This window comes from Hoplias malabaricus, chromosome 11 (assembly GCF_029633855.1).
Source record: "Hoplias malabaricus isolate fHopMal1 chromosome 11, fHopMal1.hap1, whole genome shotgun sequence".
In the NCBI taxonomy this organism is placed as follows: Eukaryota; Metazoa; Chordata; class Actinopteri; order Characiformes; family Erythrinidae; genus Hoplias; species Hoplias malabaricus.
Window position 1 is genome coordinate 3,369,769 of NC_089810.1, and position 21,790 is coordinate 3,391,558.

At 42.6% G+C, this 21,790-nt stretch overlaps 1 protein-coding gene and 1 long non-coding RNA gene across 2 annotated transcripts in view; both read left to right on the forward strand.

Annotated features, from left to right (window-relative positions):
* The window catches only part of LOC136709954 (girdin-like), a 61,639-nt gene extending 51,686 nt beyond the window's left edge, over positions 1–9,953 (forward strand). Inside the window, exons 5-7 of the mRNA XM_066685559.1 lie at positions 4,406–4,424; positions 9,296–9,563; positions 9,826–9,953. Coding sequence (XP_066541656.1) covers positions 4,406–4,424; positions 9,296–9,563; positions 9,826–9,953 — 415 coding nt within the window. The remainder of the gene's footprint in view (positions 1–4,405; positions 4,425–9,295; positions 9,564–9,825) is intronic.
* Positions 9,954–13,497: 3,544 nt separating this feature from the next.
* LOC136710063 (uncharacterized) lies at positions 13,498–15,664 on the forward strand. Its single transcript, XR_010804564.1, has 3 exons — positions 13,498–13,612; positions 14,872–15,005; positions 15,191–15,664. It is a non-coding gene; the product is annotated as an uncharacterized lncRNA (long non-coding RNA).
* Positions 15,665–21,790: the final 6,126 nt, after the last annotated feature.

A 21,790-nucleotide genomic window follows, 5' to 3' on the forward strand; every position in this document is an offset into this window, starting at 1 on the left:
ACTTGTCCTGATCTGGAGGCTCCTGGAGCACCTGCCAGAAAGCAAGTGGACAAACAAACTATGAGCAGGGTGTCAGGAATCTTTAAGAATGCTGCGGGCTCAATGAAGACAGCGTTTCTTCCATACAAATCAAATCAACTTTTATTTATATAGTGCTTTTCACAACGAAACGTCATCACAAAGCAGCTTTACAGAGATCCGGGTCCAAGCCTCCTATGAGCAAGCCAGGGGCAACAGTCACAAGGAAAATCTCCCTTAGCACACGAGGAAGAAACCTTGAAAGGAACCAAGACTCATACGGGGAAGCCATCCTCCTCGGGTCGACACCGGAGAAACAACAGAGAACAGAACAGAAGTAAAAGTGAAATGATGACAGATGAATGGGTTATAGTAATGTGAATGTAGTTGTTAGGGTTGATGAGGGATGAGGGGTGCGGACTGAAGGAGGGCGGACGCAAACGCTGAGAACACAGACTTTATTAACAAAACTTAACGAAACAAACATAACACGACTGGGGCATGAAACGGGCATGAAACGAGCATGAGAATAACATGGGCTGCAAACGTACGAATAACACGAAGAACACATGAACCATACGAGGAACAAGAAGAACAGAGAACAATCGAAACAGAGAACAACGCACACGAAACAAGGAACAATGAACGACACCAGGAAGTGAGGGAAGGTGACCTAAATACACCAACAAACGAGAAACACCTGAAACGGACAACGAGGGTAAAGACGAGGAGGCGGAACAAAGGCGGGGCATGAACATAAACAAAACAAAGCCATGTGCGGAGACAGAGAAAACAAACCTGACGAGACGAGGGCGTTACAGTAGTATATTAGTGCTGGAAGGAGGAGGGGATCGGTGATTCTGTGTGAGTTAAAAGTAGGTGCAGAGTTAATTTGACATAAAACAGCATGGCCAAGCATGAGAGTTTAGATGAGACAAGGCCAGGATCTTGTACAGAATACACAGGAGCTGGATCAGGGCAACATCTGGAGAGCAGCAGGACATCTCAAAGCATGAGAGAGACAGGAGAAAGAAAACCAGACAAAGGGAACAAATAAAAATACAGAGGTTAGTAGGGTCATGGTAAAGAACAGGCAAATTTGTCCTGCAAAAAAAGCTTCCACAGGTCAAGCAAGAGAACCCAGCGACAGACAGCGTGTTGGCGGTTACTAGAAAGCTAACTAAAAAAGCTGTAGCTATGGTCATATGACCGGGTTAATACAGAGCAGTGATAATATGAAAACCAGCTCGAAAACACTAATAGAGAAGGAGTAACCTGAAAGTGAATGATTAACCAAAAGCTTGTTTGAAAAGGTAGGTTCTTAGATTTAAAGACTGAGAGGGTGTCTGAGCCCCGAACAGTAACCGGAAGTCTATTCCAGAGTTGAGGAGCTTTGTGAGAAAAGGCTCTTCCTCCTGCAGTGTTTTTCTTAAAGCGAGGAACAAAGAGTAGATGGGCATCCTGTGAACGAAGTGTACGTGACGAGCGATAAGGTATGAGAAGTTCAGTAAGATACTGCGGGCCTAAACCATTTAGAGATTTATAAGCTAAGAGGAGTATTTTATAGTCAATGCGAAATTTTACAGGTAGCCAGTGTAGGGACGAGAGAACTGGGGTGATATGGTCGAATTTTCTAGCTCTAGTGAGCACCTTGGCTGCTGCATTTTGAACTGAAGCTTGTGTAATGCTTTACCTGAGCTCCCTGCCAGGAGCACATTGCAGTAGTCTAGATGTGAAGTTATAAAAGCATGCACTAGTTTCTTTGCATCTTTTAAGGATAAAATATGCCAAATTTTGGCAATATTGCGTAGGTGGAAGAAGGCGGTTTTGACTGTATTGGATATGTGGGTATCAAATGTGAGAGTCGAATCAAAGGCTACCCCTAAGTTTTAATGATGGTATTGTGTCTTACTGTTGAATTATCAGAATTAATAGCAGCATTTCTGAGTGAATGTATCTGAGTATCTGTACCTAGTAACAAGACTTCAGTTTTATCAGAATTTAACACGAGGGAATTTTGCATCATCCAGTCTTTAATTTCATTCAGACAAGCAACATCATTAGGTTTGGCTGATATGTACAGTTGTGTGTCATCAGCGTAACAGAGGAATTGAATACCATGCTTATGAATTGGTCTACCCAGTGGCAGCATGTAGAGTGTGAACAATACAGGGCCAAGCACGGATCCTTGTGGAACACCATATTTAACTAAAGTATGATTAGAGGATTTATTATTCAGGTAAACAAATTGATAATGGTCAGATAAATAGGATCTGAACCAAGAGAGGCAGATCCGTTTATTCCTACCAGATTTCCCAGCCTATCAAGAAGCATCACATGATCTATGGTATCAAACACTGCACTAAGGTCAAGCAGCACCAGAGTAGAGATATAGCCCTTAACATGTGAAAGGAGTAAGTCATTAGTTACTCTTGTTAGAGCTGTTTCTGTGCTGTGATTTGGTCTAAATCCAGACTGAAAAATGTCATGAATGTCATTGTTTTGTAGGTAAGAACACAACTGCTGTGACATGACTTTTTCTAGAATCTTAGCAATAAAAGGGAGGTTTGATATTGGCCTGTAGTTTGTGAGCACAAGAGGGACAAGATTGGGTTTTTTAATAATTGGTTTGATTACCGCTAGTTTCAGAAGTTTTTGTACATATCCAATGTTGAGGGATGAATTTATTATTGTGAGCAATGGTCTAATGACTTTAGGTAAGATTTGTTTAAATAATTGTGTTGGTATAGGATCCAGTAACCATGAAGATGATTTAGATGAGCTAATTAAACTAAGCAAGTCATTTTCAATTGACAGAATTGAAGTAGTCTAAGTCCACCTCAGAGCTGGCGGGGGGTTCATCAACAAAAGCCAGTGTGACTTTGGACTGATTTTGGATTTTGAGGCGAATGCAATCAATTTTATCATTAAAAAACCTGATAAAGTCATTACTACAGAAATCAGAGGGGACAATGGGGTTGATTTTCTTTTTGATGCCAATTAGATTTGATACAGTGCTTAAAAGGAATCTAGGGTTGTCTTTGTTGTTTTCTATAAGGGAAGAGATGTACTGTGATTTGGCTTTAGATAAGGCATGTTTGTAGTCGGTGAGGCTGTGCTTCCATGCAATTCAGAAACATTCTAGTTTTGTGTGTCTCCATTTACGTTCATGGTTGTGAGCAGCCAGTTTTAAGGCACGCGTCCTGCACTGTACCATGAAGCAAGCCTTTTCTCTCTGAATTGTTTGGTCTTGACTGGTGCAACACTATCTAGGTTTGTACACAATAAATGTTGTAGGTTGTTTGTAATGAGCTCAAGGTCATTTGGGTCATACGTCCTCAACTGATGGAAGTGAGGTCCCTGTAATTTTCTGGGCCATATTCACCACTCGCTGTAGTGACTTACGGTTAGCAACAGTGCAGTTCCCAAACCAGACTGTGCTACAGCTGGACAGGATATTCTCAGTCACACAGCGATAGAAGTTCACCAGAATGGCTGGAGACAGATGATGTTTCTTTAGCATATTCAGAAAAAAGAGGCGCTGGTGAGCCTTCTTGACCAGGCTGGAAGTGTTGGAGGTCCAGGAAAGATCCTCCGATATGTGTGTTCCCAAGAACTTGAAGCTAGCGACCTGTTCAACAGCCATCCCGCTGATATAGATGGAGTTGTGCATGCCACGTTTCTCCCTCCTGAAGTCTATGATAAATTCCTTTGTTTTATTGGTGTTAAGAAGCAGGTTATTGTCAGCACACCATGTGACCGGATGTTCTACATCCTCTCTGTAGGCTGTCTCATCATTGTTGCTGATGAGGCCAATCACAGTGATGTCGTCAGCAAACTTGTTCATAGAGTTTTATATATGAACAGTCTTGCAGTCGTGAGTGAAGAGGGAGTAGAGAAATGGGCTTAGCACAGAGCCCTGGGGCACGCCAGTGTTGAGTGTGATGGTGGAGGAGTAGGTATGGCCTGACCTAACATGCTGAGGCCTGTTGGTCAAGAAACTTTTAATCCAATAATAGAGAGAGGAGTCAATGCCCAGATCTCCAAGTTTAGTGACTAACTTGGGTGGGATTATCGTGTTAAATGCTGAGCTAAAATCAACAAACAATATTCTAGCATATGTGTTGTTATTATCCAGATGTGAGACCACAGTATGTAGTGCAATGCAAACGGCATCCTCTGTGCTTCTATTATTGCGGTATGCAAACTGATGTGAGTCCAGTGTAGGTGGGAGACAGACCTTTGGTTGAGCCAGGACCAGTCCCTCAAAGCACTTCATACTGATGGGTGTAAGTGCTACAGGGCGAAAGTCATTCAGACATGTCAGCTTGGGGTGTTTTGGTACAGGTATGATGGATGTGGCAGTTGGAACAGCTGCCTGGGTGAGAGACAGATTGAAGATGTCCGTAAAAACTCCAGTGAGTTGCTTCGCACATGCTTACAACACACGCCCGGGAACACCATCTGGGCCAGCAGCCTTGTGTGCATTAATCCTGCTCAGTGCATTGTACAAACCGGATTCCAAAAAAGTTGGGACACTAAACATGTGAATAAAAACTGAATCTGAAACTGAAACCAGAATCTTGCATTGAAATCGTTTGCCTCCTACTTAGAAAATTTAACTTTTTCTGTAAATATAGGACTGTCTTCCTCTTCCTTTCCTGCATCTCTTACTTGTGGTGTACCTCAGGCTCTATCTTGGGACCCATCCTCTTTTCCCTGTACATGCTCCCTCTGGGGTCAATCTTTCAAAAATATAATGTTTCATATCATTGTTATGTGGATGACACACAGCTTTATCTTCCGCTGATATCAGGAGAGAATTGTTCACTAAAACTCATGTTTGATTGTTTGAGGGACATGGAGTGCTGGATGTCTCAGAACTTTCTCAAACTGAACCAAGACAAGACAGATGTGATAATTTTCGGAAATTCCCACTTGAATCCAGCCATGGCCAATGAACTGGGGCGTTTGTCATCTAATGTACACAGCAAAATAAAAAACCTTGGTCTCATCTCTGACACTGATCTTACATTTGAAAAGCAAATAGGCACTATTGTGAGAGGTAGTTTCTTTCAACTCCATCATATAGCAAAACCTAAGAGAATACTGTCTTGACCTGGAAACAGTTATTCAAGCTTTTATCTCCTCCCATATTGACTATTGTAATTCTCTGTACCTGGGTATATCTCATTTGAGCCTGTTACGACTGCAACTGGTCCAAAATGCAGCTGCAAGGCTTTTGACCGGTACTAAGAAAAGGGAGAGAATTACCCCTGTGTTGAAATCGTTGCACTGGCTACCAGTGAAATACAGAGTTGAATTTAAAATCTTAGTGTTTGTCTTTAAAGCTCTCCATGGCCTGGCTCTGAAATATATTTAGGATCTTCTTTGCTTTCGACCCCATGTGCCCTACGTTCCTCTGACAAATTGCTTTTAGACACCCCTCACTCTCGGTTGGAGTTTGGTTGACTTTGGAACAGTCTCCCACTCTTCATAAAGCAATCCCCTACAATAGTAACTTTTAAGTCCAATTTGAAAACCTATTTATTTTCTCTGGCCTTTGGGTCCTTTTAAATTATTTTAGCCATTTGTTTATGCCTTGGTTTATTTTGTCTTGCCATCAGTATTTTCTCCACAACGTTTTATTGTTAGATTCTTTTACTTGTTTTATTTCTTTTACATGTATGTTTTATAATTTTATCTGGTTTGTTTGTTTGTTGATTGTGCAGCACTTTGGCTGACATTCACTGTCTTTAAAATGTGCTATATAAATAAACTTGACTTGGCTTGACTTGAATGCAATGATGAATCATGCCAATATGTCAATATTTTATTCGTAATAGAACATAGGTGACAGATCAAAAGTTTAATCTGAGAAAACGTAACATTTTAAAGGAAAAATATGTTGATTCAAAATTTCACAGTGTCAACAAATCCCAAAAAGTTGGGACAAGTAGCAATAAGTGGCAGGAAAAAGGAAATTGAGCATATAACGAACAGCTGGAAGACCAATTAACACTAATTAGGTCAATTGACAACATGACTGGGGATAAAAAGAGCTTCTCAGAGTGTCAGTGTCTCTCTGAAGCCAAGATGGTAAGAGGATCACCAATTCCAACATTGTTGCGTAGAAAGATAGTGCAGCAATAACAAAATGGTGTTACCCAGCGTAAAAGAGCAAAGACTTTTAAGTTATCATCATCAACACTGTATAACATCATCAACAGATTCAGAGAATCTGGAACAATTGCTGTGCGTAAGGGTCAAGGCTGTAAAACTCTACTGGATGCTCGTGATCTCCGGGCCCTTAAACGTCACTGCACCTCAAACAGGAATGTCACTTTCAAGGAAATAACAGAATGGGCTCAGGAATACTTCCAGAAAGCATTCCAGAAACACAAAGAAGGCCCAAGACGATTGAACAGTTAGAGGCCTGAATTAGACATGAATGGGAGAGCGTTCCTATTTCTAAACTTGAGAAACTGGTCTCCTCTGTCCCCAGACGTCTGTTGAGTGTTGTAAGAAGAAGGGGGCATGCCACACAGTGGTAAAAAATGGCCTTGTCCTAACTTTTTTGGGATTTGTTGATGCCATGAAATTTTGAAATAACATATTTTTCCCTTAAAATGATACATTCTCTCAATTTAAACTTTTGATCTGTGATTTGTGTTCTATTCTGAATAAAATATTAGATGTTGGCACCTCCACATCATTGCATTCACTTTTTATTCACAATTTGTTTAGTGTCCCAACTTTTTTGGAATCCAGTTTGTAATTATTTATAAGCTAATAATGGGGAGCTGATATAAACACAGGTTTGGGCTCATTGTGCCCCTATATTACAGCCATAATAGAATATTATGCCAATCAGGTAGTCAAAAATCCAGGACCTGAGGGGGGCATCTTCTTGCATCGCTGTCCGCTTATCACCCAGAAGAGCAGACTTAATGGTGTTGAATGGACTGGAGAAGTAGGGCGGCACGGTGGCGCAGCAGGTAGTGTCGCAGTCACACAGCTCCAGGAACCTGGAGGTTGTGGGTTCGATTCCCGCTCCGGGTGACTGTCTGTGAGGAGTTGGTGTGTTCACGTGGGTTTCCTCCGGGTGCTATGGTTTCCTCCCACAGTCCAAAAACACACGTTGGTAGGTGGATTGGCGACTCAAAAGTGTCCGTAGGTGTGAGTGTGTGAGTGTGTCTGTGTTGCCCTGTGAAGGACTGGCGTCCCCTCCAGGGTGTATTCCCGCCTTGCGCCCGATGATTCCAGGTAGGCTCTGGACTCCCCGCGACCCTAAATTGGATAAGCGGTTACAGATGATGGATGGATGGACTGGAGAAGTCAAAAATCATAACCATCACAGTACTAGCTGGCTTGTCCAGGTGAGCGTAGATGATGGCATGCTTAAGTCCCTGGCGGGCCGGTAGGCAAACTGGAGGGTCCAGAAATAGCTGGACCATGGGCGAGCCTCTCCTTGGTCTTCATCACATGGGACGTCAGTGCCACTGGCCCTCTGTATCAGACACCACAGACACCATCAGGGCTTGTAGCCTTGTTTGTGTGGAGCCTCTTCAGTCTTCTCACCTGGTCAGCAGTGAGACTCACTGTAGAGATAACCGGTGGGGGAGGGGTGGAGGTGTGAAGTGGGTTATCAGGAAGGCGGAGGAAGGGGGAGTGGAGTGGGCTGCTGAGGACTGGCAGCAGAGGATTCCGTTCCAGACCTCCCTCACATTGTTCCACTGCAGCTTCCTCTGTGAATTCCGCTGTGAATATGGATTTGTGCTCCTAAAAACATAGTCCCACTCTGTGGGAGGCAGCACTATCTAACACCATCTTTTTAGACTTTTTTAGTGTTCGTTGAGCAATCTGCAGTGACTTCCTATCACCAGCAGCAGTACAAGCATATACACAGCACCAGCAGAGTCACTTCTGGAGTCATCAGAGTTATTAGAACAGAATGGAGATAACAGAGGATGTTTATGCAAATTCAAATATTTTTGTAGAACAAAGATCAGGATCCAAATGCAGGGACCCTGCGTATGAAGACATGTATGTGAATGAGGATCAGATGACCAGAGGAAACCAACAGAACCTCAGTTCAGTAAATCCTCAGGACAGAGGTGAGGTTAAGGCCCTACTGCATTTTTATAATTTTGCTAAATCATTTTCGGAAATAAAAAATAAAATAAAATGAAACATTTTCCTGCATATATTCTAGAACATTGGTTCTCAAACTGTGGTAACTGTTCCACTGGTGGAATGTGAAGCAGCAAGAGGTGATACGCCTCTTTAATAAATTTTGTTTGTGTTAAAAAAATATAACATGGTCTATGAATAAATGGTAGTTCAGTCTGTGAGGGATGGGCTGGGGCAGTTCAACCACTTCTAACTGAACATAAGAAAAGGCTAGAGACAGATGTGAGTGACTTGATGTTTGTTACAAAAAGGGCAACGTGGAAACGAGAAATACAAATCAAGACACAAACAGTGAAATATTCCAGAGCCCAGAAAGACTACATCTTTTTGATTTGAATAACCTTTTAAACGTTTAATACATCACTAGATCTTAAGGTTCTTTTCCCATTTAAACACATCAGCAAAAACTGTTCTTTATAGAAGCAGAAGAGGTTCTTCTATGGCATCGCTCACAGAACATTTTGTAGCACCTTTATTTTTAAGAGTGTAAAATTAGAGAGAACCCTTAACTGAAGTAAATCAGCGTGGCCGATCTTCACCCACTGTTTAACAGCACTGTGCCTCCTTCACCTACTGATACCAGCACCGAGGGCCACTGTGACCTGCTCCAAGCGCCGCACAGTTTTCACCTATGGTCTGTTAAAGCACATATTAAACTGCCCTCTCTTCTTGTTTTTATTTCTCTCTCAATCCTTTTTTCCCCAAAATTGTATGTGATCTTATGAATGTATAATTACAGTTCAGGCCTGTAGTTATTAGTATTCTCATTATTTTTAGTAATTATTTTAGAACAATTACTTTGTGAAATGCAAATTACAAATATTCAAGAAAGACATTCATAGGATTCACAGGTGGTACTTGGTCTGAAAAGTTTGAGAACCACTGTTTTAGAAGATTACACACGTGACCTTCATCTTTTCAATTTAGAATATAAAGATTAATTAATTCACTGAAATGTATCACATATTTACAGTGAATTTCTGTTCTAGAGTCTAGACGGAGCAGACTGTACAGACTGGCTGTGGTGTGTCTGGGGCTGCTGTGCGTTCTCCTGCTGATAGCCATCACAGTGCTGTGGATCAAGTTTAACAGCCTGAATTTACAGAGAGACCAACTACAGAGCAGTAACACCAACCTGATGATGAAGAGAGACCAGCTACAGACCAGTTACACCAACCTGACGAGGGAGAGAGACCAGTTTAATGCCAGTTACACCAACCTGATGACGGAGAGAGACTGGCTACAGACCAGTAACACCAACCTGATGATGGAGAGAGACCAGTTACAGACCAGTAACACCAACCTGATGAGGGAGAGAGACCAGTTAAAGAGCAGTCTGTTCACAAACCTTGGTGAGGAAATACATTCTTAGATTGAAAATGTTTGAGTCCTTAAATAACTGATTTCTGGATGTGGAGCTACATTCAAACGCATTTCAAACTAAAACTAAATCTTTTTTTCTGAATGTTACCAGCAATTAAATCAAATCAGGTTAAATGTCACATCACATTAACACAGGTGTAAAAGGTGAAACGCTTAGCTGTGCAGTCCCTTCCAGTATTAAATACACAAGAAATACAAGATAAATATAAACACATAATTTACACTATACAGTAATCACTCACTACTTCGTGGTTCATCTTTCGCGGATTCGCAACTTCGCGGGTTTTTTCATGGGGGCTTATAACCACTATATCGCGGATATTGAGGGAAAATCTAGGAAAACCGTGAAAGATGAATAGCCAAAAGTATTTTTTGTATTATTATTTACATGTATTAGACTGGGCCTTGAATAATTTCTGTTCTTTTTGGACCGTTCCCAAAGTAATTAAAATTTAGAAAATATCAAAAAGTTCCAAAATAGAACCTTCCTCCTGAGGGAGGCGTGCTCGTTCCGGAAGTTTTACAAAGACCAGTCGAGTGAAGTTCAAAGCAAATCAAAGTATTTATTACAATACTGGATCCAGGAGAACTAATACATAAGAAACGCAAAGTGCCCTTTCCACGCAAAGTTCTGACCTTCCCATCTGACTCCACAGTTTTATACCCCAAATGACGTATACCCTACTGGCAAGGCGTTTCTGGCTGATTAACATATATTAATATGCATAATAAGACATGTTAGTACTCATGTTTCTCGCGTGCAGGTTTCCCATGCACCTGTGACCCCAAAACACTCATCATGCCCTTCTGACACTGTAGGTTTTGTTTCCCACACTCCTTTTCTGTCACCAAGATTCAGAGGAGTCACTAATGGACTTAAGGTCACTGAGATGCCCTAAAGTTCAACTCCCCCTTTTGGCTAACACTTGTAATTTATATCAGCACGCTAAAAGCCTAAGTGCAGATCTGTTCAATGTTAGAAGTCTAAGAATTTAGAAAGGTGCTAATACTGAGTCAAAATGCCAGTTAGTGTGCAGATTCTAAACTTGTTTAAATGCATGTCTAGATACTGGTTAATCATTCATATGAGTACATATAAGATACAAGATTTCACACAATTATAAATGCTTAATTTTAACTAATCATTTAAGGATATTTGTCCACTAATACAAAGTAATAAAATTGTTTTTTTTACAACAGCCTGTAGGGGACACAATATATCATTTACAAGTGTTTCTTACATACAGTACATGTGTTGTTCATGTCCACATCCAAGATAAATTTACTAACACTAAATCACAGCTTAGGAATGACTCTATTAAAGAAACTGGTAGGATATCACATGTAGTTCCAGCTGAAAAACATTATAGAATAACTGTTTAATGCAAAGGGTGTGTTGGTAACGGAACAGGGAGGGGTTTAAAAGTCCAAATACTCATTAAATACATAAAAATATATCTTTCCTCTTCTTCGCGGAAATTCGTTTTTCGTGGGTGGTCTTGGAATGCATCCCCTGTGAAAAACGAGGGGTCACTGTACCTGTATCACTGTACTGTTTGTAGATGTGTACACATTATAGTTCAGATAAGACTGAATTACACATGCAGTGTTAAGAACTTGAGCGGTGAGAACAAGTTTTGGTGGTTTCAGTGTTTCAGTTCCTGTAACGTAAGGTAAAGTGCTGTGTACAGAGCTGTTTTTTTCATGTGGTTGTTGCCAGTGACGGACAGTGAACTTTTACACTTTGCTAAGGGCTTGTCAGCAGCCAGTGTTGGCTAATACATGCCCTACAATGTAAATGGTAACATATAATGTTAGATTTCTCAGAGAACAGTGTTCTGAATGCTTTGGAATTCATCAGTATTTTCTAACGCTTTAAAACGGTGTGAATGTTGTGATCACACCCTGATTATTTAAGAAGAATATTCTGTTGTGTTCTTCCACTGTAGCTTCTTTCTGAATGTAGTAGTTTTCCTGAATGTAAACATTTTTTATAAAGGAGTAAAGACTGAGAGTATGGAAACACAGAAGATGCACAAAGATTTTTCTGGTTTAAAAAAACAAATCCACAGATGTTGGAAATGAAAATATTACCACACCATTTACAGCAAAGTTGGGACTCTGAGCAAAATGTAAATATAAACAGAATGTGTGGAGGTGTGAATCATTTAAACCATATATTTAATTAAACTAAAACTGGTACAGTTTGATAATGCTACAATAAAGAGGTTAATTGGTCAAATATAAGTGACATTCCTGGATTTAAAAGAGCGTCTGAGAGAGGCTGAGTCTTTCAGAAATAAAGCTGTGGAGGGCTTCACTGTGCTGTGAAAGACTGTGGACAAACAAGTGAAATTATTCTACAATAACGTTTCTCAACTTTAAATAGTAACAGTCTTGGGGAACTCCTCATCTACAGAAGATAATATCATTACAACCTTCAGAGAAACTCTCTGTGTAGCAGGTATTTTACAGAAGGGCACACAGTTCAGGACACAACACACAGCCACACCACACACTGGAAGATTGAGTGTTTCAGGGGTTGTGTATTTTATTTCTGAACACAAGGCATTATTATTGTATGTACACACACACACACACACACACACACACACACACACAAAAGACCCAAAAAAGGAACCATACACATTAGAGTAATGTCTTCCACTTACTACCTCACACACAAAAAACACACATTGGCAGGTGGATTGGAGACACAAAAGTGTCAATAGGTGTGAGTGTGTGAGTGAATGTCTCCGTGTGAAGGACTGGTGCTCACTCCAGGGTGTGTTCAACGTTGTGCCCAGTGATTCTGGGTAGGCTCCGGACCCACCGCCGCCCTGAACTGGATAAGGGTTACAGACAATGAATTAATGTTATTATAGCAACATATGGAAGGGCCAAGGCTCAAAACCAGTATCTGGCTGTGGTCTTTGGGCCCTCAGACAGCACTGAATTAAACACAGGCAGGTTTCTGTAATGGAATCACTGCATGGGCTCAGAAACACTTCAGAAATCCACACTGTAAACACAATTGTGGCATCCACAAACACAAATTAAAAAATAAAATTAAAAGAAAAAGCAATTAATAAACAGATATAAACAGGACCCAGAAACACCTTCTCTGGGCCTGAGCTCATTTAACACTGTAACAGAGCCCTGAGCTGTGGAGCAGCTGAAATCCTGTAACGGACAAGAATCAGAAAAAATCACTTTCAAAACTACAGCCACTGGTCTCCTCAGTTCCCAAACGCTCACAGAGTGGAAACTGTTACTGGCAGTGATTCAGAATGAGAAAATGTTTTTCTAAACACAAACTTTCTCAGTTTGAATATTTACAATGTTGTCTTTGTACTGTTTTAATGTAGGTTTCTATTATTTGAACATCATTGCATTATGTGTTTAATCACATTTTTCAGAATGTCCCAAACTTTTTGGAACTCTCTAGAATTCCTGCACATACTTTCCTCCTAAAATGACCTGCTGCTGATATTTTGTCATGACACATCTTTCTACACACAACCTCACTCTATATTTCTCAGTACTGTGCACTGGTTAATGGTCAGAACCACACGGTCTGTCCTGACAATAAAGCCTCTTGAACTTGGCGTGTTTGTGTGTGTGTGTGTGTGTGGGTGGGTGTGACTTCAATGTCTTCACAGTGTGGCAGGGCTGGGTGTTTTTTGACACCTCTGCATATTACATCTCTACTGACTCAAAGACCTGGAGTGAGAGCAGAGTTGACTGTAAAAACCGAGGAGGAGATCCGGTCATCATAAACAGCAAAGAAGAACAGGTGTGTGTGTGTGTGTGTGAGAGAGAGAGAGAGTGAGAGATGGAGAGAGAGAGAGAGAGAGAGAGAGAGAGAGAGAGAGAGAGAGACTGTTCTTTAAGCATTTTCACACTGACAGGAATACCTCACAAGAAAGATCGGCAGTAAACAACCTTGGATTGGTCTGACCGACAGTGAGAGGGAGAACCAATGGAAGTGGGTGGACGGCTCAGCACTGACCACTGTGTAAGTAAATTTAACCAACTGTATTAGCTCCATTTATCCAGTCATACACAGATTTAAGCAAAAAATTAAAATTAAATAAAACCAACAAAGAACAGACCTCATTCACTAAATAACACCTAAATGTTTTGAATTGTTATGTAAATTTACCCAGTTACAGATTGTTGAAGGCTTTGCTGTTGTCAGACGGGAACAGAATGGAGACGCTTGTAGACTCAAGTACAATAAAATGGGTTTAATGAGATTATAGCAACAAACACCATCAAACTGTTCAAGGTCAAAATCCAAAAGAACAGAGCAAAGACAGGTGAAAGATCAAACAACAGAAAGAAATACAATGTCCTACACAAGACGAGAGGAACAGTCCACAAACGGACAGAGGTCAAAACCAGAAACAACAGGATTAAAAAAAGAGTGAGACAAAATTCAGAGGCATATTATAGCACTCCCTCTCGCATATTTTCACTGAAATGATCTGCTGAGGTGGTGTATAAATGATACTCTGCCATAAAATATTAGTCTTTCTCTATCTGTGATTGGGGAGTGTTACTCCACGTGACTCTGTTTACTCTGTGAAGAGGCTGAAATAATAAACCTGGCATTACAACAACACACACTCACCACACGTCTGCTACTGTGATTTTGCCTCGAGCGGAGGACTAAAGTGAGATATATAAATGTTCACCTCAAATCAGCAGATTCCAACTTCTACAAGGTGCCATGGTGTAGTTGGAGTGTGAAGGCTGGTGTTCCTCCTCCCTCCTGTGTAGCGTTTTATTAATCCTCCACCTTCCATTACATTCTACCTGCAGTTTCATGGAACAAGATGTTAATTTCAGGTCAGTTTTACTTTTACAGTTGTTTTCAAAGCTGGGTTCATCACAAAGTCATAGCCCTGATGGAGTGGTCAGAGAAATTCTCCTTCAGCAAAGCTGGCTCTACTCAGGCCTTCCCTCCTTCATCCTCACATGTTCCAGGTCGTCCAACGCCTCCCTCCCTCCTCCCTCCTCCTCCCTTAAATCTCTCCTCTTCATTCCTCTGTCTGCTGGCTCCAGTAATCTCTGACTTCTATAATGAACATTTAAAACATGTCACACAGCTCAAATAAGGACAGAGCAGACACTTGATAAATGTTTGGAGCAGGTCCCATATCGATCACATGAAACGATTAAGGTGTGGACTCCAGGTTTAGAGAGAAGCTGATGTAAAGAGGTAAGGGTTAAACACTGATGAGACACTAATTCATATTCTGTGTGTTTCAGATACTGGGCTGAGGGAGAACCAAACAACTTGAATGAAGAAGACTGTGTTCACATGAGCGATCGGAAAAACAAAACCTGGAATGACTTGTCTTGTTCTTCCAAACGTCAGTGGATCTGTGAAAGAAGAGTGTCGTGTATGTCTATGTCTCCGCACATGTCCCGCCTTTTTTCCTCCTCCTCGTCCCTGTCTCATTTTTAATCTCCCCCTCGTTATCAGTCTGGGATGTCCCTCGTCTATGTAGTGTATTTAAGTCCTCTTGTGTCACTTCCTAGTTGTCGGTAATTTGTATTGTTTCATTTCCCATGCCATGTTGTTTAGGTCTCCCAAACATCAGTAAAGTTGATGGACTTTCGCACGATGTAAAACCTCAGGTATAGGACCCGGTGAACCCGGCCGCTTCTATCCCTGTGATGGCGGCCAACCCGGCCGCTCCTGTCCCTGTGAAGGCGGCGATCCCGGCCTCTCCTGTACCTGTGAAGGTGGCGAACCCCGTCGTTTCTGTTCCCATGATGGTGGCAAACCCTGCCACTTCTGTTCCTGTTCGTGAGAAGGTGGCCACCTAGGCCGCTCCTGTTCCTGCGAGGGCGGCTTCCTCAGCCGCACCTGTGACAGGTGGCCAGCCTGAAGCTCCTGTTCCCGTGAAGGAACCTCCTGTTTCCGACTCCAAGGACTTCCGGGCCGATCCCTAAAGCTGTGCCCAGGCTGGCTTCTCGGACAGCCTCACAGACTTTTGCAAGTCCTGGGCACCCTCCAGTTGTTTTTGTTCCTCTGTCGGTCCCTGACTTGGTCCCTGTCTTTGTCCTTGTCCCTGTACCTGTGTCTGCCTTTGTCTCTGTCCCTGTCCCTGTCACTGTGTTCGTGTCAGTACCTGTGAATGTCCTGGTCCCTGTTCCCATTCCAAGTCCAGTCCAGTCCTCGTTCCTGTCCAGTATCTTGTCTCCTGTCTCTTCTTCTGTCCTGTCCCATGTCCAGTCCCCTGTACAGTCCCAGTACCTAGCCTCAGTCCTGTCACCAGTCTTGTCTCCCTTTTCTACACCTGTCCTGTCTCCAGCCTCTTCTCCCATCCAGTTCCCTGTTCAGTCCCCAGTCTCTAATGTAAAAATGTCCAGTGTCCAGTCTAATGTCCAGCACCCTGTCCTGTCACCTGCCCCCAGTCTTGTCTCCATTTTCTACACATGTCCCGTCTCAGTCACCGTCTAATATCTAGCACTCTATCTTGTGCTCTGTCCAGTCATGTGTACCTGTTCCTGTCTTGTCCCGAGTCCTGTCTCCTGTTTCTAGTCATGTCCAGTGTCCGTTTCAGTCTAGTCTCTTGTCCACTGTTCAATCCCCATTTCATTCTCTTGTTCAGTCCCCTGCCTGGTCTCCTGTTGGTCCGTTGTCTTGTCTTGTTTTCTGTGCTCTCTCCTGCACCAGCTCCTGGGGTGTCTAAGTGTATGCACCCTGGCAGTTGTGCGTTCAGGAGGGGGCATCTGTCACGCCCTTGTCCTGTCGTGTCTGTTTTCCCCGCCATGTACTCTCTTAGCACATGGCTCTGTTTGTTATTGTCCATGTCTCCACCCATGTCCCACCTTTGTTTCTCCTCGTCCATCTCATTTGTAATCCTGCCCCCTCATTATCAGTCTCAGGTGTCCCTCGTCTATGTAGTGGATTTAAGTCCTCTTGTGTCCTAGTTGTCGGTCATTTGTATTGTTTCATTTCCCATGTCATGTTGTTTAGGTCTCTAGTCTCTGTCCTGTTTAGTCTGCTTAGCTCCCTTTGTCTGTCTCTGTTAGCTCCCTGTGTGTTGCCTTTCTGTTGAAGTCCTTTTTTAACAAGTGCGTCTGCTTTTGTCAGTCCACCCCACGTTCCTGACAAGCCTCTACATGGCCTAGGCCAGAGGTAATTAATTAAAGCTCATTATGGTCCAGTTAGAGAAAATTTTGTCAAGCCAAGGTCTGGAACATAATGTATAACCTGCATATGATCAGTGCCACATCCTGTACATTACAATAGCCTTTTAAATATAGCATCATTTTATGTCATTAACAAATGAATGTCAAATCAATTTCAAACACTAACAAATATTCTAAATAAATAACCCTTTTTCTTATTTCAAGTAAAATGAACAAATAAAACAATGATTTGGAATAAAAAATATCATAAATAAAGTCCCTAATGACTTTTGTACTTGACTTTGATCTTTGGCTTTTCCATAACCAGTAATCTGATTGGCTCTTATTGCTGGAGGGTGGGACTTTGTCCACCTGCAGCAAATTGATAGGCTCTTATTGTTGAATTCATGTTCAGCGTTATGAGAATATAAACCCGTTATCATTCACTTATTTTTTACATTTCTGGTTTTAACTCACACAACACTGTCTTCCCTAAGGACTATTTATGGGGCAGTTGTTGCCTAATGTTTAGAGACCGGGCTTGGTACTGGAAGATTGCCAGTTCATTCCCCAGGACCGATGGAAACATTGAGCAAGGCACTGAACACCCAAATGCTCCCTGGGCACCAGGGATGTCTGGCCGCCACTCTTGGTGTTTGTTCACAGCCCCTAGTGCACTTGATTGTGTGTGTGTGTGTGTGTGTGTGTGTGTGTGTGTGCACTACCACAGATGAGTTAAATGTGGAAGACACATTTCGTTGTACAGTGACAAATAATTGTACATCTACCATTTTATCATGTCCCTTGGGCTGTTTTTACTGGCCCCAAGACAGCGGCATCTGGACCCTGCCCTGTGTGTGTCACTCATTGGAGTCACAGCGCTCATCATAATGCACAGATCTGATTGGCTGAGGAGCTTCCTGGAGTGCTAAACCTGAACCGTAATAACTAGAATAGTCACACCACTTGAAACACACACTCTGTTCAAAATTAAACAGCTCTTAATTGTTTATCAGTTACAGGTCCAGGTCCGGGATTGGACAGTGTCTGGGTCTGGACCAGGACTGTGGTCTATCTGTTCCTGACCCGTGGTCTAGGCCATCACTATGGATGGATAAGCATGAAAGAGCTTTCTGAATGATGTCTGAAACCCATCTGCATGTAGCTGCGACTCCAGCTAGTGTTCATAAGGAGACATATGTGGAAACACTTATCTTAGCAACCGTTTGGATACTGATGTGTGGTAAGTACAGGCAGAGGTTGTTGTATTTAGTTTTCTAAAAAAGCCAATCGATCTGCAGTGTACCGTCTGCAGCTGGAATCCAGGAGAATGCAATTAGCAGCACAAAGGAGGAGGGACAGGACCTCTGTCCTTTTCTTCATGGAGCCACACACTGATCATTCAGGGATTTAGAGTCTAGTGTGTAGTGGCCAGCCCTGACAGCACAGATCAGATCCCACAGCACAGCAACCAGGCGGCAAGGAGCTCTCTCCCAGAGTCCTTATGATAGGAACACCAGTCTGCTCTGTGTCCACCTTGGTAACATGATGTAATTGGAGTCTTTGTAGTTGCAGTGTCTAGAATGTGAGCTTCCCTCTGGGTATTAGGTTTAATCTTCAATTCCTGTTTTTAAGCTAGATTCAAACCCTAAATTTACCAGTTTGCTTTTGAACTTTCTGTTTGATGTGATGCTCTACATAGACTTGTCCAGTGAGGATGTTACACTTTGTCAGGGATGTGACTCGTCTCCAAACCTGTTTCTGATATTTATGGATAGGGTAGCAATGCAGATTCTGGGACAAGATGACTTCTTTTGGGGAGTTCAGGAGATGTATTCGCTTTAATTTGCTGATGATGCTGTTCTTCTGGTTTCCTCATATGGAGACTGCAGTGTACACCTGAATGGTTTTCAGTTTGAAGTGGTTCTTGTGAGGATAAATACCTCCAAGTTGTAGGTCATGGCTCTCTCCCAGAAACAGACGGTGTGCTCCCTTAAGGTAGGGGAGGAGATCCTGCCCAAAATGAAAGAGTTAAATGTGTCTCTGGGTCTTGTTCGCAGGTGATGGGAAGAGGGAATGTGAGATCGACTGTAGGTTTGGTGCAGCATCTGCACTAGTCCTGTCGTGTACCAGTCTGTGGTGAAGAGAAACTGAGCCAAACCGCAAATTTACCTCTCAGTTAATGTCCCCACCTACACCTACAGTCAGAGTTTTGGGTAAAGACAAATAGGGTTATCTTTCTCATTTCTCTCTCTCATGCTTCGAGATGCTGTGTTCCAGCTGTTCTCCCTGGTGTTGTCCTGATCCAGCCCTCACTCCTATGCATCCTGAATGAGGTCTTGGCCTTGTCTTTCCTACAACATCCTGCAAGGCTCAAGAGACTCTTTAACCCCAAATGGACTTTACACCAGCTTTTATTCTTACAAATGTTACAGTGAAAAATAATGTGTTTTATTTTAGGTTATTTTCATAGATTTAAGAATTCTTCTATGATGCAATGGTAATTCTGTGCCTCTTAGTGGTGAATGGTGATCTGCAGGTTGCTCTGATTTTGTTCCACTGAGCTGCCGTAATTCTGCAGCAGATTGTGATTTCAATGCTGTGACCTTTGTCTGAACTGCAGTCATCACGCCACTTAAAGGAGGATTTTCACAGAATCGCTGTTATTCAGTGTTACGTGCAAGAGGCCCTATTTTTTTTTCTCTCCCTCTACCTTTTCTCTCTCTCTCTCTCTCTCTCTCTCTCTCTCTCTCTCTCTCTCTCCTTCTCTAGCTTGTTGCCTGTTCAGCCAAGGGTGGAGCTGTTTCCCAAAACTGCTGTCCTGATCCGCCAATAATAAGAGCTGTTCACCTGAAAGACCTCTTGGATATAAAGGCCACCAAGTGGAACAGAAGGAGAAACAAGAAAAGGGAGATTTTTGCTTGTGTGAGAGTTATATGTTGCTAATTTATGGCTTGAGGTTTGTTGTTGCTAGCTTAGGCTTACAGATGTTGCTGCTATTTTGTTTGATCTTTGCTGCTAGCTTAAATTGAGGCTATTGTTGCTGTTGAGGTTACTTCATTACATTATTTAGCTAGGGTTTGAGGTCTAGTTATGCTGCTGCTAGCTTAGCTTTAGCCTAGCTTCACTTTAGCCATTTTAAAACTGTTGATTTACATACCTTGTTAAAAATTTCTACTACCACTACTGGTGTGGACAGGCCAGTACAGGCACCTATACACTTCCATGTTAGAATCAATCCTGTATATATACACTAGGTAAGGGGTGAGTGCCATATCTATATTTTTAGGGTAGGTTAGTTTTATTTGTTGGTGAATTTGTTTTTGTTTATTTCTTTTATTTGGTACCATCCACAGTCCACCCAGTAGTGGTTGGTTGGTTTTAGTGTTTGGGATTATTCATTGTCTTCTACTTTACTGCTACAACTACATTTGCATTGTTGTATATTTTAAACCATTATCATACTACTACTGCTGCTTTATTGTGCCTTGTATTTTGCTTGAGATAAAAGTTGAAAAGCACACTCTATTTTATGTTTCCCTCATTTCCACGTTACACCACACACCACTTGTTATACCCATCCCTTGATACCCCTAGATGCCATCATACAAAAGAGAGGGTGGAGTATAACATCCAGAATAAAACAGGATTGAACAGTGTCCTGGGTTTTTCTTCAATTTTTCAGGGAGAAAGGGTTCTGTTGGACAGGTTTGGTGACCATAGCTGATTCATTACACAGTGTGAAGTTATGCTAATAACATAATTTTGGGAGTAGGACCACGCCCAAACTCCTCCTCTCAGCCCTATATATACCCTGCAAATTCACGTCATTCCTGCGACAGACAAACTCGCCTCATTCAGTTCAGGAGACGGATCTCGACTCGACTGCTACACGACGTCAGCTTGCTCCTCCGCGCTGAGTCATTCCTGCTGATCCCCATATTCGGAGCCGTGTTCGGCCTTTATCAAGCCCACTGAGCCTCCTGTTTTAAACTCGCTCCTGCTAAACAGCTATGGGACTGCCCGGTATCTGAAGTAACGTACGGCCGTTGTCACGCCTGCAACCGCTTCAACTGTTTTGTGCTCTGCTGTCTTACCCGCTCCGGATCGGTGCTCTGTTCTCCTGCTTCTCCTTCCGCCGCATTCGGCCTTCCGAGTGACCCCCCGCATATCCCTCCGACGCTGGCGAAAGGCTTTGAGCCTCCCCTTAACTTCATCTTCGGCTACACTGCCACGGGACTGCCTCGCGTTTTGGGGAACGCGAATCTACCGTCGTCACGGCTGCGGCTCCACATCTACGAGCTCTACAGCGCCTTGAGACTCCCATTTCCTCCTCCCCGGCAGAACAGCCTCGGCGTTCCAGCAACGTGCTCCGAAACAATGGCGTCGCTCACTCAGCTAATGAGAGAGAAGCCCGTCTGCCGGTATAAGGATCCCCCGTGCAGCAATGCGATGACATCACAACCGTCTATCTCCGACGCCCCCTGCTGGAGTATCCTTCGTCTTCCCGTTACCCTTTCTGGTCGTGTCTAAGCTGGAGACATTAGCCTCAATGTCTTATAGTCTTTGCTGTCTCACAGGTCGGTGCCTTAGAGGGCGGTTTTGATAATAATATAATTATCTGAGCTGAATTGGATAATGGCTTAGAATCTGCATTATTTATGCACATCTCCCATGCAGTAGTTTACCTACACTGCTTGCCAAACTGGTCCTATCTGAAATGTTGGAAAAAAAAAAAAAAAAAAAAAAGGCAGCATGTTTAAGCCTCCATTCCAAACCGGCTCCTCTTTCCATCTGAACACTACCTTGATTGACAGCATCGCACCCATTTAGACAGCCCTCCGAGTTCATTTCGTTCTCTCTTATCCTCTCTACGCATCATCCCACCCCTCCCTTTATCATCCCACCCCTCCCCCTTTTTTCTTTCTTTACATCTATCTCTACGCATCATCCCACCCCTCCCCCTTTTTCTTTTTCTACATCTGTCTCTACGCATCATCCCTCCCCTCCCTTCATCATCCCACCTCTTCCCCTGTTGCAGCCG